The sequence below is a fragment of the Vanacampus margaritifer genome, chromosome 15 (assembly GCF_051991255.1).
Source record: "Vanacampus margaritifer isolate UIUO_Vmar chromosome 15, RoL_Vmar_1.0, whole genome shotgun sequence".
Taxonomy (NCBI): domain Eukaryota; kingdom Metazoa; phylum Chordata; class Actinopteri; order Syngnathiformes; family Syngnathidae; genus Vanacampus; species Vanacampus margaritifer.
The window spans coordinates 19090180-19107803 of record NC_135446.1 but is presented as its reverse complement, the minus strand read 5'-3'; the positions used below and the strand labels follow the sequence as shown (position 1 = coordinate 19107803).

General features: G+C 39.9%; 3 protein-coding genes across 3 annotated transcripts; 2 read left to right on the top strand and 1 right to left on the bottom strand.

The window, feature by feature from the left end:
• Positions 1-63: 63 nt before the first annotated feature.
• Positions 64-5066, bottom strand: atp6v1e1b (ATPase H+ transporting V1 subunit E1b). The gene is made up of 10 exons (XM_077545530.1): positions 4899-5066; positions 4718-4788; positions 4103-4168; positions 3528-3637; positions 3288-3354; positions 3128-3217; positions 1909-1977; positions 1748-1842; positions 1569-1656; positions 64-502 (listed from the first exon to the last, which is right to left on the bottom strand). Exons 2-10 carry the CDS (start codon positions 4748-4750, stop codon positions 440-442), a joined length of 681 nt encoding a protein of 226 aa, XP_077401656.1. The 5' UTR covers positions 4751-4788; positions 4899-5066; the 3' UTR covers positions 64-439.
• A 3164-nt stretch (positions 5067-8230) lies between these two features.
• LOC144035655 (uncharacterized) lies at positions 8231-9158 on the top strand. The gene has a single exon (XM_077545533.1). The coding sequence runs from the start codon at positions 8231-8233 to the stop codon at positions 8738-8740; it is 510 nt and encodes a 169-aa protein (XP_077401659.1). The 3' UTR covers positions 8741-9158.
• Positions 9159-12553: 3395 nt separating this feature from the next.
• LOC144035651 (transcription factor Spi-C-like) lies at positions 12554-16130 on the top strand. The gene is made up of 5 exons (XM_077545529.1): positions 12554-12750; positions 12841-12925; positions 13011-13123; positions 13515-13620; positions 15591-16130. Exons 1-5 carry the CDS (start codon positions 12748-12750, stop codon positions 16025-16027), a joined length of 744 nt encoding a protein of 247 aa, XP_077401655.1. The 5' UTR covers positions 12554-12747; the 3' UTR covers positions 16028-16130.
• The last annotated feature ends 1494 nt before the right edge of the window (positions 16131-17624 follow it).

Here is a 17624-nt window from a genome sequence, read left to right as displayed (position 1 = left end):
TGAATGGACAGTGCAGCAGAGTGAATGTGTGTGTGTTGCGAGGACACACATGATGTGTCCCGATCACCATTCATAAATTTTTATTATCATATTGTACATTTACAGCACATGACATGTTCAAACACATAATTTAGACAGGAATGTTCATATTCAGACAGTTTATCCTCTCCGGTGGAATAATAAATTAACTCTTTTAAACATTCGAACTTACTTCATGGCGATCACAATCCAGCAAGTAACCGCGTCTCGTTTACACCTGATGTGTAATAGCCGTGTTGGTCCTTCATGCACAGAGGAATACATCAACAACACACCCACACACACAATAATAATAATAATAATAATAGGAGTCATGGCGACAAAGCAGCCCCTTTTCGCAGAAATGTAACACAAAACAATAGAAAATGAAAACAATACAGAGACAAGGAGGCGGGGCTTCTCAGTCCATGAATTTGCGGTTGGGGTTGGCGCCGAAAAGGGCCACTCGGATGTCGGGCATCATCTGCGGACACGCAAGGCAAGTACGCGACGTCAATTGGACAAAAGACAGATTGTTTGGGAAAATGATCAATATCACTTGATCTTGAGATGAAACTGGAAAAAAAATATTGGGGGTGGTCGAGAAGAACAGTCCAACAAAATATATATTTTTTTCGTTTAAAAAAAATGAACACAGGACGTTATTTTTTCAATGCAAAACAACCTTTTGGGGATATAATGGATTAACAAAATGCACAAAAACCTATTTTTGATTAGTATTTTTTTTCTATGCTAAAAACGGTTTGAAAATGTTTTATCTAAAAAATAAATAAATATTTTTTCTCTACTGCATTTTTTTAACACCCACCCAGGGAATGGCTTGAAAATGTTTTAGAAAATAACAAAATATTTTTTTGCATATTTATTTCTATCCAAAAAGATATAAATATGCTGAAGACATTGAGTTACATAAAAAAATATTGTTTATGCAAAGCACAAATATTTTAGTTTGGTGTATTTATTTTTAAATATGTTTGTCGTTTATATATAAATCCATATATACTGTGTTTATGTATATATACATATTATACATAAGTTTTTTTTTTTAACAAAGCATTTTTTAAATTTTATCCAAAAGATTAACATGTATACATCTTTGAATATATTTGGAGGTTGATGTCCTTTACTGGACAGCAAGTTAAACCCATGACATGTTGTGTATTATCTATTATTTTCATCAAGCTTGAGTTCATGTGAAAAGCTAATTGTTCAATTAAATTGGATAGCTGATTATTTTTATTAGAAGCTTACGGAGCCTGTTAAGCATCTGTGGGTGCCGTCAGGAGGGCAGCATGCTATTATTCTCTTTTGCTTTTCTTGTCAGTGGTATCCTTGTTTGGCGAAAGGAACTACGCACTTTTTGTAATCGGATCAAGGCACATTTGATTGATTAATTCTCGAACCTCAATTGAACCAGCAACTTTGCCAAAACAAGAACAGGAAGCAGGACGGCTTCAATTGAAGTGCAGAAGCTACAATGCATTGTTGTCGTGTGCATCGATTGTTAGCATGAGGCCACGGTTTGTTACCTGCTGACCCAAGAGGTCCAGTCGGCTCTCCAGGGTGTTGGCCACTTTGATCTTGCCGTTTCCGTTGTAGAGTTCGATGCCTCCGGAGCTGCCAAAGAGCTCGGTTTGTTATTTTGCATTTGTGTGGGAGAGGAAAGCCCTAAAAAAAAATTTAAAAAAAGAGGCCCGGCGGCACTCACATGTCGGGAGACAGGAAGTTGTCCTGGTCGATGCGCACCTCCAGGTTGTTCTTCACGGACGCCTTGTAAACAGGAAGGTTCCTCTGGATGGAAGCCTGCGAGTCGACCAGAGAGGTGACGTGAAGGTGCCGAACGGATTTCTGGCGGGAATGACGACTCACCTGCACCAACTGGACGTCTTGCTTACGACATCGAATGGTGACTTTGGGCTCCAGCAGCTGATACAAACCCTAAAGAAGAAGAAACGACTTTAAAGAAGTGCAATTTGTGTACACATCTTTCATATGTTGGATGTTTGCCTTTGAGGGGCGTGGCCTAGTGAGTGACATCAGGAGCTGGGGTTAGAGTAGCGCCTTACGAGTGCATCAGCGACTGTGGCTCTCCTTGCCCACAAACATCAATAATTGAGCAAGTGATGTCACTGTACCACTCTATGGAGTCCTGTTCCCATTTTAAATTAAGGTAAACAAATGTGATCAATAGTAAACTTTTATTGTAAGCGAAAGTGCTGAGAAAATAAACATTACATATCACATTAAATATTACCATGCTCCCAAAAACGTATTTATATGTTTTTTTATATGCTCGAGCATACAGAAGGCTTTGGTGGAGCCTCAGAACTGAAAAGAATGGTAGACACAATGGTAGTTATTACAAAAACGGCCAGTAGGTGGCAGCAGAGTATAAGAGATCAACCAGGGCCATGTTGAAACAAGCTCTTTTTTTGTCAGTGTTGTCAACATGTTTGTGAATAATGATGAAACTTAGCGATATTTGAATGCTAATTGCTGAAAAACGGAAACAGATCTTTCTTTTGGTAGGTTCCATGATTTTATAGCAATAGAACACAATATTCTGTGGGCCTTGCAAAATCGGAGCAAACGGGGTTGCTTCAATGAAAATGGCTGGGAGTGAATGAGTTAATTAAGATCGCACTATTTTAACCTTCCAACCCAATTTTATACCCTGAGTTAATGTCGAAGATAAGATACACAGGCTTACAACAATTAATCAAATAACAAATAATTTGATTACACAAAATTGATCGTTTTGTCCGTCAGAAAGCGAGCCAATTTTACGCACTCATTCGTCGACACCCACGTCACTCACCAGGCAAGGCCTCTACTTTTAGGGCCGACGTCACAGTCAAACAGAGTGGAGACCCCAAGTGGACAAAATAATACCTGACCCCCCCCCCACACACACTTGCACATTACTCCCAAATTTGTTTTGATCCAATTAATGGAGATAATAAAATTAGAATAATTGCGTGTGCATGATTTTGCTGCACGCTGAAGAGCTGATGTTCTGAAATGAAATTAAGACATCATTGCGCAAGATAATCGTGTTAGTTGAGGGCTTTTATGAGGGTTCGCTGACCTGCAGGATCAAGCCGTCAATCAGCGCGGCGTACCGGGCCGGGTCTCGCGCCACGTTGGCGAGCCGCTGACGAGCCTCGTTGAGCATGTCCTGAAAAATAAGACCCGCCCACATCCAATTAAAAAAAAAAATCTGCGTCATTGACGAGCACATGACTTACCGAGATCATGTCGTCGCGGGCCTTGAGGACCTTTAGGCGGGCCTGGTTCATCAGGTTGGACATTTGGCTGTTAAGTAGACAAATGACACACACGTTGGCTCGCTTTAACGCCGTAAGTGGCCGTTGTTGTTGTGCGTGCGGACGGAGCCTACAGGTCACACGGGAGGCCATTGTGCCGCACGCAACAACTAAGCGCAATCACGGGAAAAGTGGAACGCGCCTAGTGCGAGCGGCGCTCACATTTTCTTCTGCTGCTCGATCTGTTTCTCCTTCTTCTCGTAGTACTCCATGATCTTCAGACGCTGCGTTTGCACCAGGCGGCCCTTCTCGATGTTGAACTCCTCCTCGGCCTGTAGGGGGCGACGCAAGTGGAAGAAACAGAAAATAGACATTTCAATGAAAACAACTCCACATTTGTGAACATACTGAATATAATGGCTATTAAAAAAAAACAAACACTTAAATTGGGTTATGCTTATGTGAATATATACCAGTAAGTGTATATGTAAATATGTAGGTTTGTACATTATGTTTAGATATATTCATTTCTATTTGGTTCAGAAGATATGAGAACGAATGAGAATGAATAACAACAGGTATTCATTTAGCAATGTTTATTTTTGCGGTGGATGTATTGATTACCATTACATGATGTCAGCATTGATACTGACATTGCAGTTGATTGTTAGTAAATACTTTTTTTCAACATCTTTATAACACTGACACTTTATTGGCTACATCTACTCTTCCCTACCTAAAATATCTAATAAACACACTCAATCATACAAAAAGTTATTGATCCATCGTGATTGTACCTTAGCGTCAATCTCCTCCGCCTTCTCATTGGCCTCCTGCTCGATGAAGGCCATCATGTGCTTGATCTGTGGACATGCAAGAGGAAAACCTTTTAAATTTTGAAATATGAAGTGTTTGCACTAATGTCAAAGATGTTTTGTGACATGGTGCTGTGAAGCGGCTGCTTTTCTCACAACCGTGAGGAATGTATGCAGCTACTTCAGTCACTGATTATAAATGGCACCTTCAAAAAGGAGTCGTCGGAGTGTGAGGAGATTTAAAATTCAACATTTCCTCTTTTGCTATTTATGCATTGCAGTTCCTCATCTGGCCTGCGTCATGTGATTGTCAGGTGATCACTGGCCAGGATGACTCCAATACTCCACGTTTAGTCGCAACACAAACGCCCAATTAAAAAAAACAACAACATAAATATTAAATCCCTTGTCATGTTCTTATTTATTTTAGCATTTACCTCCTGGAGCTAGCTCAATGTCATTGAGCAGGATGCTAGCGGTTTCTGGCAAACAAAACGGCAGCGTAAACCAAACAAAACGTGCAAAAGCAGTGATCGTCGCTACGACAAAAATTGTCCCCCCCGCCCATTATATTTAAAAATCTAAATTCTTACTTACCTGCTTCTGAACGTCGGCATCGCTGAGCGCCATGGTCGCTAATGCTGCTGATGCTGCTTGCTAGCTCGGGCCTGACATTCAACGAACACACAAATTTCAATAAAGCCTGATTACAATGCAGTATTGCAACACAATTCTCGCGTTATATTCAAGCTAAATCAAGAACAACATTTTAATTCACCCGAAAAATGTGCAGAGGACGACGAATGAGCTAATCCCGGCGGTCGTGACTTGGGAAGAGACGTCTTCAATACAGATAGAGGGTCAGCTGAGCCGACTGGCAATGTCACGTGATGTTTACTTCCTACTTTGTGGCCAATCAGGCGCGAGCGTGATGCGGAAATTGGAGAGTGACGTTCATGAATGAAATTAATACTAAAATCATTTTAAAAAATGAATAAAAAAAATATACGTTGTATATATGTGTTTAAATATAATAATAATAAATATAATTAAATAATATACATAAATTAAAAGTATACTATAAACTATAAATATAAACATCCGTATACTATATTAGGATGTTATCAATGCGCAACTCAAATACCTAAACTACTAATTACACATTTTAAAGTTAAAATATACACCATAGCGTTTTTTTTATTTTTTATCAACACTTCCCAAGAGCTTTTGTGGATTAGTACATAAAAACTGCATATCTCTATCATATCAGTGATGTATTAACTCACAATTGTTACTGTTTACACTCAGGTTAAAGTCTGATTAATGGACTCCAAAAAAAAAATTTCTACCTGCAGAGTCACCCATGCCATGGCGGATCCACGGCCGAGTGTTATGTCATTTGAAAGGAGGGGAGGGTGAGAGGGAAAGAGAGCTTGGACATTGTGTTATTTGTGCAACAGATACCTAGCGTGCATGTCTGCCTGCCCGTCGCTTGCCTTGAGTGACGACTTTGTGTCTTAATTCACATTGCACTCTGCTTTTGGAACGCACTTGTTGTCGAACAGCTCACCAACGACAACCAGGTATGCTCAATGTTTTTTTGTGTGTGTGTGTGTGTGTGTGTGTGTGTGTGTGTGTGTGTGTGTGTATGTATAGAAAAGTTTCAGCAAGTCATCTCAATTATGTGAATGTCTGCGCCTAGAATATTGTTGGCTTTCCTTTTAAAATGTGTGGTGAGTTTGTGTGTACATGCAAGTGGTAAGAGAGAGGTCACTATGGGTCAATACAGCGCAGGGAAGGGCAGACGGTAACCTTGAACTTGAACGAGCGTGACAACCTCTTTGTCAATGTAATATGAACTGGGTATGTACATTTGAGTCATGTTTCTTTATGGCCAGGATGGGACCAAGGGGAATCCAATTAAAGTAAAGGAGGATCACATAATGTGCGTGTGTGGGGATTAGTGTGTGTGTGTGTGGCTAACTTCAATGATTAAATTGGGGCGAGATTGATGTGGGGTCGATAAACCCTGTGTTATTAGTAGAAGTACAACAACAGGTAAAGTTGGGGATGGATGAGATTGGGTTCTCGTGCAAAAAACAAAACCGCCGACAACGACTGTGTGACGTTTTAAAGCATAATTGTGAGTGACCATCTTGCGTTACGTGGGGACAACCATTGACACGACTGAATATTTGTTTAGTATTATGTACATAGCTTTAGCTTAATGCTAACAAACTGCAAAAATAATAATCTTTCCTCACATGAATCTATTCTTTATCCTTTGCAAATAAGTACCACTAAAGCTTATTGAGTCAGTTGTGAAACTCTTCTTTGAGTGTGTCTGCATGTATTTTACTGCCCCCTGGTGGCCAATGTGTGTACACCAGAAGCAAAAAAATGTGGCAAACACTATTATTTTTTATATCGTACTGAAATGTGTGTATGTTTTCATGAAATAAAATATTATAAAGTGCTATTTTTCTTATTCAGATACAAACAGCTGTACCAATAAAGGTGTCCCCACTGCTGGACGCTTAACCCAATCTGCACTTGAGTAAATAAAGTGATTTTTTTTTAATTGATTTGATAGCTAATGAGCTAAGCTAAGTGATAGTAATTCCCGTTACAAGCGATGTTTATTTTGCTCAGATGCTAAACAAACACAAGGCAATTGCGTGGTGAACAGACAGCGAGCGTGGAGCGCCGTGTCTATTCTGGGCTTGAGTCCGGTGAATACTTTCCACAGTCGGCAACGGAGTCGCGACACGCGGGGTTAAAGGGGTCACCTTCGTGTGATATGTTGTGAGGCACGCACACGCTGGAAACTTTCAAAATGGAGGAATGTCTTAAAATAAGACCTGTGACAAGCACACGTTTCCCCCGGATTAAAAATACACGTGCGTGTGTTGCTCCATGACGACACGTGGAACAGCTTTAGTGACAAATTGATTTATAAGGGCCCTAAACACAGATACTCTTATAGATGGTGCATGACATTATTTTAGCTGCAAGTTATTTTTGGAACATTCTGGCGAAAATTGTGAGAGAAATAATTTTTGAATCAGTATTTTGGATTACAGCTAAAAAAAAAAAAAAAAAAAAAAAAAATTAACATAAAAAAGTTAAAGCGTTCCCATTCCGCACAGCTGTTGTGTTGTGCTATTAGTTTTTTTTTTTTTTGGTCCACTAAGATGTCGCAAATAATTCACATTTTGTGTATGGAATTATTAGACTTGAAAAAAAAAATACAATTTTTAAAAATATTTATTATTCTAATCCTAAACTTATGTCCTCTGTAATTTAATTGTTTTCTTGAAAAAGTACTATTGATATTATTGGGGGAAAAAAGCTTTTTTTTTTAATATTCCTGATGTATTGTTTTATTTACTTTTGTGAATGGTTTTATTTGTTTATTTTTGCATTTTCTAACTATTACATGAACATTCTATTTAAAAAAAAAAAAAGTATTTTGTTCATATTGAAAATAAAATAAAAATCATGAATTGCTTTATTTCATCAATTGTTTTATTCACTTTTCTCATCGTTTTATTTAAAAAAAAAATGTAGAAAAAAATAATGAAATTGTTTTATTTTAGCTTACATTTATTTCATGGTTATTTCTGTTTTATTTTGTTCTTCATCTGATTTTTTTCGCCAAATTTTCAATTTCCCCATGAATTAAATTAATTATTTGTAAAAATGTTTTATCTTATAATTAATTTTAAAATCAACAACAACAAAAAACTTAATTTTGCTATTTTCCTTCATGAATTGGTTTCATATTGGATGATACGCCCCCCCCCCCCATATTAATTGTTTCTTTTATTCATTTATTATTTTGTCAAGGAGTTAAATGAACTGGAATCAACCAACTCGCCTCACTTGGAGAAAAGCACATCAACTACTACACTATGTCACTCATGACCATAGTTTCCATCTTAGCTTTCCTGACTGACTTCAATCTGTTATGTCTCTGCAGTCGCCATTCTGGAGGGGAGCGCCCCAGTCGAGTCTGGCGGGGGGTCCGTGGGCGCCACCTCCGCCACGCCACCCCTGAGCCCCGGACCCTGGCAGAGCGAGAGCCTGCTGGCGGAGTCCTGGTCCACCATGGGCGACGTGGACGCCGAGGACGCCAAGAGCCTGGACAGCAGCGACGGTGGAGCGGCAGTGGAGAACCACTCGTCCAACTCCGACATGGTGCACCTGGAGGAGGAGGAGGAAGACGAAGACGAGGAGCTTCAGACCAGCGTGTTGGACCTCCAAGCTCCAGAGACTGAGGAGCTCCTGTTTTCGTCGGAGCAGCATCAGACGGAGTTCATGCAAACGCTGCCCACCATGGCGTCGCCCCCGCTGCCCGTCTTCCGGCTAGAGCCTCCCTCCGCCACCTCCACGCCGACGCCCTCCGCCACAGCCACCGAGGAGACCCAGTATGCCCCGCCGGGCCTCCTCCCGCCCTCGTCCATCTTACCTCCGGTGGTCGCCCAGGATGTCCCCTCGGAGGAGGAGTCCAAAGCGGGGGGTCCCGCCGGTCTGCCCGTGATGCTGTGTGGGGGCGCCGCTTTGGTAGCCGTGGTGGGCGTGATGGCGTACGGCGCCGTGGCCTACTGCAGGAAGTAGAAGAAAATTTAAAAAAGACTCTGGCTGTGTTTGGAATCATTCACTCAGTCCCTACTCAATATACAGGGAGATTTATACAGTGGCCCTGACACCCACATCACTCACCAGGCAAAGCCACACATTTACATACACTCAAAATGACAGATAGAAAGGGCACAATAAAGGGGATTGATAACCTTTAAACACTACTACACAATAGCGAACTACATAGTGGATCGGGAGTGATTCCGAGCACAGCCTCTTTTCTTTCGTCTTCACAATTCCACTTTGTCCTCACAATTCAGCAACATGACACACGTGGCCATTTACTGTGGTTCGATGGTTGTGTTTGTGCTACCTCAGCTCACAGCAGAGCTCATGGCCTTGACAGTACCAAACCATGTTGTGCACCTCAAGAGTATAAATGATTTTTAATGTTTGTGTGACTTTGTGTCTGTCCTTTTACTCCAAAATATGTAAACATCTACATACAATGATGAGTCATTCAAAGGCTCTTGTATTTGAAATTCATGATATATATTATGGAGGGCCAAAACTGCCAAAAATAAAAATAAATGACAAAATAAAAGTAAAATTGGATATAAAATATAAAATATTTTTTTTGTACAAAAATTAATATAAATGAAAAAAACAAAATATAAATATATCCCTAAATAAATAAACAAAAGTAAAAATAAAAAACGAGACTCAAAAAATTTAAATAAATGTAAAAAATAAATGTCGAAATAAATACAAAAATAAATGTCGAAATAAATACAAAAATAAATATAAATCAATAAATAAAAACACTCTGCTCTCACATTTATTTATTTCGTGCTGCAGACGCTCTGCCAGATCGAAATGTTATTTAAATGAGGGGGCGGTCCTAAGCGTGTCTTGGGTTGGACTCCGCCATTGCAAATTGCCTGTCATTGGTCGACTGAGCGGCTCGACGAACAAGGAAGTCTCGCCGGCTTGCATTGGCGAGCTCCCGCAATGGACGACTATCTTGTCCACTGACACCTCGACTTGCAAGTCGCAAGTTTCCATTCATTTCAATGTGGAACAGTAGTAAATGTGGCACATGCAGCTCTTTATGCTGAGTTAGGGTATCATGATAAATAAAAAATCTAAGATGTGATTAATCTGGTAAAAAATAATGATAATCGTTTGACAGCTCTAATCTTAAATCGCCATTCTATTCTCTCCTTCATAGTTTGTAAACAGTAGTAAATGTGACACGCGCGGCTCTTTGCTGCCACCTGCTGGTCACTCTGACACATTACAGACTTTAAACATCCGCCCCAGTTACCTGCTCTTCAACTTTCCCATCGGAAAGAAAATACACTGGCACTTTTTTTCCCCCCACGTGCGTTAGTGTGACTTTCTGAGATTGACTCAGTGACACTTCTTCATTTTCACACTAAGTGAAAATATTAAAGAACAATGGTGTGGACTGTGCGGTCATGCGGGCCGCTATTGAATGAAGAAGAGGAACGACCGCGCTCGCTTCTTTGTCCAGACTGATAGCGGGGGACAAAAAAACACAACAGAAAACAGACCGCAGCACACACAAAGAAAAACTTTCCATCCTTCTATTCTCCATAAAGATGAGCTGATAGATAACCTAATAAATCAGCATTTCACAGACTAAGCTTCTCCACACCCCCTCCACGCTAAAAATGAAAACAAAGGCGTCAATCATGTAAGGTCACACGACTCCGGTTTGACTATATTGAGTCAACGTACTCTGTAAATTCGCTACTGTGTGTCCGACAACTTTCCCAGAAAGATAACAACGCGACGCCGTAACACCTGCACGCAGCCGTCACGCTCCAGCCGCCGCCTGACACGTTGCGGTCGCTTATTTATGGGGGCGTAACCCCTCCTATAACCACACGCACACACACACACACACGCACACGCACGCACGCACACTCCCTCAAAGTGGGAAATATGTATTTGGAGCAAAGCTTTGTGGTTCTTCGTGTTATCAGCCGTGGCAGGAAACACACACACACATTTGCATGCCTGCACAAACACGCACACGCGCAAGAGTGGGAGCACAATAAGACGACATATGAGTAAACACAATAAGGACGTATCACGTGGCAACTGACCTGCAGCCTTTCCCCTTTCCCATAATTGGCTTTAAAAAAAAAAAAATGCTATTCACGGTTGAGGCCCGGGCGCACACTTAACGGGCTCGAAAGGGGAACTTGAGCACTAAGTCGGTTGGTATTTAAAACGCGGTGGCGACGCCGGAGATAAATGAACTTCTCAAAAAAGAAAAAAAAAAAGGTGTTTATTTGAAGGACGCGCAAACATCGTTTGTGTGTTTGACGCATTGAATTGTGTCAACCATTAACCTCAATGAGCAGCACGCGTATCACGGCCGAGTCTCAGCGGCATGAAGGGGACGACGCAATGCGGGACAAAAAGAATGAACAACGAATTGAAAAGGTGACAAATTCAGATTATTTTTTTGAACTCACAAATTAATTGAAGTTAAAACAGTTGGACTCTTAAGTGATTTTAAATGAGACTAACTAAATAATAATGCAAACCTGAATTTTTAATGAAACTAAATTTGTACAAATATTTTACACTCATTCCCTCCATAATTACTGGAACCCAAAGGTTAAGATGTGCTAAAAGCTTTAAATTAAACATATTTTTATTACAGAGCATACTGAAAATGGTAGAAATAGTTCACCAGACATATAATCAAGCTCCTCCCATGGCCAGCTCAGTCCCCAGACCTCAACCCCATTGAACCCCAGTGAGCGAAAGAGAAGAGGTCGCTTAACCTTAACCTTGATGAACCCCATCATTTTCCTATGCGCAATCACCAAGCCCTTATTTGTTAAAAAATAAAAATTGATTTTATTTTTTTCAAATTCAAGACATACTGCTGAACAAAATGAACAGGGAGCCTTTTTCATCAAACCTGCCTCTCTTTAACTAGAATTCAAAAATCGTTTTCTTGTGTTCCCTTAGTTTTGCTAGATAGCTTGTCGTGCCGGAGTAGAATTGCAGAAACAATAAAAACAGCAGCGGCCCCAGAATTGAACCCTGTGGAACACCATACGTTCTGTTATTCATGTGAATTCATACTGCACAACCGATTTCTTTTTTTTTTTTTTGTGTGCTCAACATAGCTAGTATGGAGGGATTACAATAATAAAGAAATCTCATGACATATCATCACAACAGCCACAAGTCGACTACTGAGCGCACCAAATTGCCAGCACAGATCATTTGAGTCGGGTGGGTGTCTTAACTCGGCTGAACCCCTGAGACTGACTCACTCGAACCCAGGTTAAGAACTACTGCTTTAGAGAGATTGGGCAAAGAGGAATGGCCAACAAGCCCATCCTATCTTAAATACAATACATTAAATTACACAATTTCAAGTAAAGAGTTATTTTTAATGCACTTTAAAGGTTTGATTTTTTAAAATTAAAAAAAAAATAAAAATAAAAAATAAATAAATTAATTAATTAAAAAATATATATATATATATATATAATTATTTTACATATATTTTTAATTTCATTGCTATATTACCTATAACAAAGAGGAACCGCCCACCTATCACGTTGTGGTTTTTGCTCAAAGGCAAGCGGCAGTGGTTGAGGTTGCAAACGCATGACATGCAAATGATGTGTGCAGCAGTTGTGAGCAAAATACTTCCAATCAATCTGTAGGCTCAGATTCCAAGCAAAGAATCATTGTTTTGTTTCCTTTTAACTTTGACATTGGCATATCACCTGTATCTGTGCCTCCCCAAAACAGCACACACACGCGGGCACACACACACACACACACACACACACACACAAAAAAAAGAGAAGTGTATGATGGCTGTGTTACATTGTGACGTTAACACATTTAAATTAAGCGCCCTCTGACTATTTATGCCCACGGACAGGTAGTGTAAAATGTTTCGTACCTGTCCAAAAGCTGGCGTCCACCAATAAGGGCAGAAACCTCCTCGCCCCAAAGGCCACGCTCACTCCTACAAGATGGTGAGTGGACGGACGCGTTGGGTTAGTAAACAAGGCAACTTTACAATCCTGAATAGAAGACATTTCACGCATCCAACTATTACTTTGCAGCACTGCTTGGACGACATCAACCAACATTTCCAGGACGCCATCGACGTCATCCAGCAGCATTCCGCTCATCCCTACTACGACTCAGGTATCGCGTCAAAAAGGACGTGCGCATTTCACATTTGATTGATTTATATTTTGAGGGCGCTTTTGACTGATTTATGCGCTCTCAGAGTACGCGTACTACGACACTCTGGGCACTCAGCAGTGTCAGATCTCTTACCGCTTGGTCGGACCCCACCCCGACGAGCCGGCCCCCGGATACGACTGGCATGACCCTAGTGTTGTAAGTCGTTGTACCTTCACAAATCTATCTCTATATATAGATATATATCTCTTTGACTGCCAAAAACGTTAAATAACGTTTCGTAAAATCCTATGGAGGAGTGCCAAAGACGTTAAAAGACGTTTTTTTTCAAAACAGGTGAAACTAACCATTTTCTATTGTTGATTACTCAAAAACGGAATAAGGTAGAAACAAACTTTTTTTTTCTGATGGAAGATGAGAGTCCAATCTTGTTTTGGCAGTATGTGTGTTTCCATAGTCCAAACACATAATTTTCTATGGACCTTGAAAGATCAGTCAAAATGCTTAAAATCGGCTGGCACCCACGGCATCCCTTTTCTGAAAACGTCTGGCAGTCAAAGAGTTAAATGACTAGAATGATTTGTTTCAGCAGCAGACGTGGTCCCAAGTACTGCCCGAAGTCTCCCCGATTCAAAATGAAGCCGCTCACTTTTACCCATCCCAACGCCTCGCGCCGTCACAGAGGAACAGCAGAGGTAACGCGCATTGGTGTCGTGGTACCGTTGTGATCCTCGCATTAAAAAACAAACAAAAAAAAACACCACCACTAAAAGGCCTCTTTTGGAAATTTGGATCAGAAAGTGTCAACATTTTTACCCATCGGATCCATTTTTCATCCACCTGTTTTTCAATTATACTGCATATATTTTTTAATGATCTTTTCTTTAAAAGACATTATGTATTTGTGTTATATAATACATGTAACACTTTTTTTTTAAAATATATCTATACGCTGTAAAAATGTGTTATTATGTGTACCTTTTTTTCAAATATAATACTGCATACGACCTAAAATGTATTCACTACATACTAAATATGTTAAATTACTTTTTTCAAAATAGTTTTTTTTTTTTTTTTTAAATCATCATCCTGTTTCACATTCGTTATATTGAATGGCTGAATGTACTTTTTTGAGAACAACAACAACAAAAAAAAAACTTGCTGACTGCCTTTTCCAATAAATAGCCACCAAAATATTCAACTTTCGTTACACAGAAAAAAACTCCGCTCTGGCATCAGGTAGGCTTAGACAGATTTTCAATTCTGAATAACAAGGACAGGAGAGGTAAAATAAATAATGCTATTTGTCAAGGTTAAAATATGCCAGCCAGAAAATCCTGAACTGCAAAAAAGGATTTTTAAGAAATAAAAAACAAAAAAAACAACCACTTGTTTCTGGGTATTTCCCCCCCCCCCCTTCTCATTTTTTTTGCCTAACAAGATTAGAACCTTGACCTCAAATTAAATAAAAATATGTAACTTTTTCTTAATAAGGCATTACAGCTAATATCAAGAAAAAAATACTCATAACAAGCTCAAATAATGGTTTCCATGAAATGACCAGCAGAAGAGCAATGTTTTTTTTGTTTTTCGCATTTTAACTGCCATTGACGGCTATAGACGTTAAAAAATTCATTTGAACTAATTCTATTAATTTCACATTATGAAAACCTAGAATTTTTTTTATTGTACATTTAGAACGGATTTGTGATTAATCATGAGTTAACTAGTAAAGTCATGTGATTAATTACAATTAAAAATTTTAATCGCCTGATGCCCCCAATAAAAAAGAAAATAAAAAATTATAAAAAAATTAGGGGCGTCAGACGATTATTTTTTTTAATTGTAATTAATCGCATGACTTCAATAGTTAACTCACGATTAATCACAAATTTTATATCTGTTATAAATGTACAATAAAAAAATTCTAGGTTTTTATACTCTTGTTATCAAAAGTGGGAAAAAATATGAAACTAATAGAAATAATTAAAATTATTTTTTGACGTCTATACCCGTCAACGGCAGTGAATGAGTTAAGATTAATTACAATTAAAAAAATTAATCGCCTGATGCCCCAAATAAAAAAGAAAAGAAAAAATTATAAAAAATTAGGGGCGTCAGACGATAATTTTTTTTAATTGTAATTAATCGCATGACTTCAATAGTTAACTCACGATTAATCACAAATTTTATATCTGTTCTAAATGTACAATAAAAAAAATTCTAGTTTTTTATATTCTTGTTATCAAAAGTGGGAAAAAATATGAAACTAACAGAAATAATTAAAATGAATTTTTGACGTCTATACCCGTCAACGGCAGTGAATGAGTTAAGAAGAAAACCAATTACACAACTTCTCAGTTGAGAATTTAAGGACTAACATGCAAATTTAAATTTTAAACACAGCTGTTTTTGCTTTCAAGCCTTATACCAAAGACTATAAAAATGGAACCAATTGCCTTCCTGCTTGACACTCAACATACATTTTTCAAGTAGTTTTTATGCGAGTAGCGCAAGTGGGTGCGTACAAGGCAGGCAAGCGGTGAGGAGCTCAGTAAAAGAAAAAAATCAGTGTAAACTATCACGTTGAAGAAAAGTGCCATTTAAACTGTTTAGCAGTTAGTATTATTTTGCATAATTTTTGTAACCGTCTCTCGGCGTGCAGGTCGCAAGAAGCTGCGCCTGTACGAGTACCTCCACGAGGCCCTCTACGATCCCGACATGGGCGACTCCATCCAGTGGAGCGACAGCGAAAGCGGCACCTTCCACTTCGTGTCCAAGAACAAGGAGCGCCTGGCCGAGTGCTGGGGCCAGCGCAAGGGCAACCGCAAAACCATGACCTACCAGAAGATGGCGCGGGCGCTGCGCAACTACAGCCGCACGGGCGAGATCGTCAAGGTGCGGCGGAAGCTCACCTACCAGTTCAACCCTGACGTCTTGCACAGGTTGGGCTCGGGGCGGGCGCCAAGAGGGACTCCGCCTAGCCCGGCCGCCGCCGCCGCGCAAAGCTACTGTAGCCCGGCGGCGCCCGACTGGCAGAGCTGGTACGGACAGTTCCTGGCGCAGGACCACCAGCACGCTGGCGGGTTCAACGTGCTTTGATGAAATACTTCACAGACTTGATGGCGCTGACATTTCTACCGTTTTCTACTGCTACCTTCTTTAAATAAACATGAATGTATTGTAACATAATATAAAAACGCAAAGAAATAAACTGATTTTATAAAGTGAATGGCCCGATTTTTACCGATTTTTCACCGTTGTACAGGTTAACAATATGTTTTTGTTGTCAGCGTTAAGACACTAATATATATATATATAAATTAAAAAAATTAAAAAATTAAATCTGTTGGAGATCTTGAGTATACCAGTTGCATTTCACTGTTTAATTCATTCAAGAAACAATTGGAAGTGCATCGGTGATTGTGGCTCTCCTCAAATCTGAAGCTCGCGCGTAATTGAAAATTTGGGCTAGCAAGACTACGCAAAAAAAATAAGAGTTGTGAAGGGGAGCAGTTCATGAAAAGCCACACAATAAATCAAAGTGTCATTTAGTGTCACCTGCTGTGCTCCTGACTGACTTGATGAACCAGTTTGGTTCAAATAAAATGTTCCTGACCTCGTGTGTCTTTTCAGATACAAATTACGGAGGCTTTTTGTTGTTGGTAGACCACTTCGCTCGAACCCCAGGGGTTCGGTGAGTCAATCTCAGGGTCAAGACACATAATCCATCGTAAGAAAAGACACTTGTCTACCTAATTGCAAAAGCGTCACGTTTGTTTTGGCCTGGGAACACCAACAACAAAGAAAGCAAACTAACTATTTAGCATCATTACTGAAACGCGGCCGTTTCTCGACACATCCTGTGAGGAAAAATATGGCCGCAAGTGTGTTTTTCCTGAGAGGGTGGCGGTGGGCTCCAGACGCGGCCTTATCTGGGCCCAGAGGGGAGGATGTGGTCAGCTCTGGGGGGCCTTTATTGACGGGCTGACTGGTTGCTGCTGCTGCTGCTGCTGCTGGCGTCGTTGCGGCACGGAGCCCATTGTTACCGCCGGGCTCACAAACCCGCACTCCCTTTGGGGGAGGTATAAGAAAAGCACCAGCGTTTCGCACTTTTGAGACCTCCTTCGGACCGACTTGACGAGCAGCGATGGTAATGAGCAACGAGCAATATCACTGGCAGAATGTCAACTATTAAACTATTAAATGTCCTTCAGAATTCTTGCCAGGAGGCTCAGTCGGACTTGGAGGTGATTTTAGAATTCCTGGAGGAGTATCACAGGCAAAACACGGAAAACAACGGTAAAAGGAACGCCGTTGTTTGTTACTTTTTGTTGGCGTGTGTGTAATGTCGTATTTGATGAGATGATATATTTGACGGCAGGTGTGCAGGAGGATGCAGCCGGTGTGGACAACGACGCTTGGGAGCAATGCTGGAGGCCTTGTGAGCCACCTGTGAGCATCACTGTTATTCCAAAATTATTATTATTATTGTTAATATAACATTTTTGAGTTAGTTGATAATTACAAACTAGAAAAATGACAAATTATTATAATTACTATCTTTATATTTAAGACAGTGTGTATTTTTTCCCTATATTTTTATATACAATCTTTGCTATAGTTGCTAAAACATTGCTATACTAAACATATTTCTTTTTTGTTATTCCAAAATTATTATTATTACTGTCATCATTAT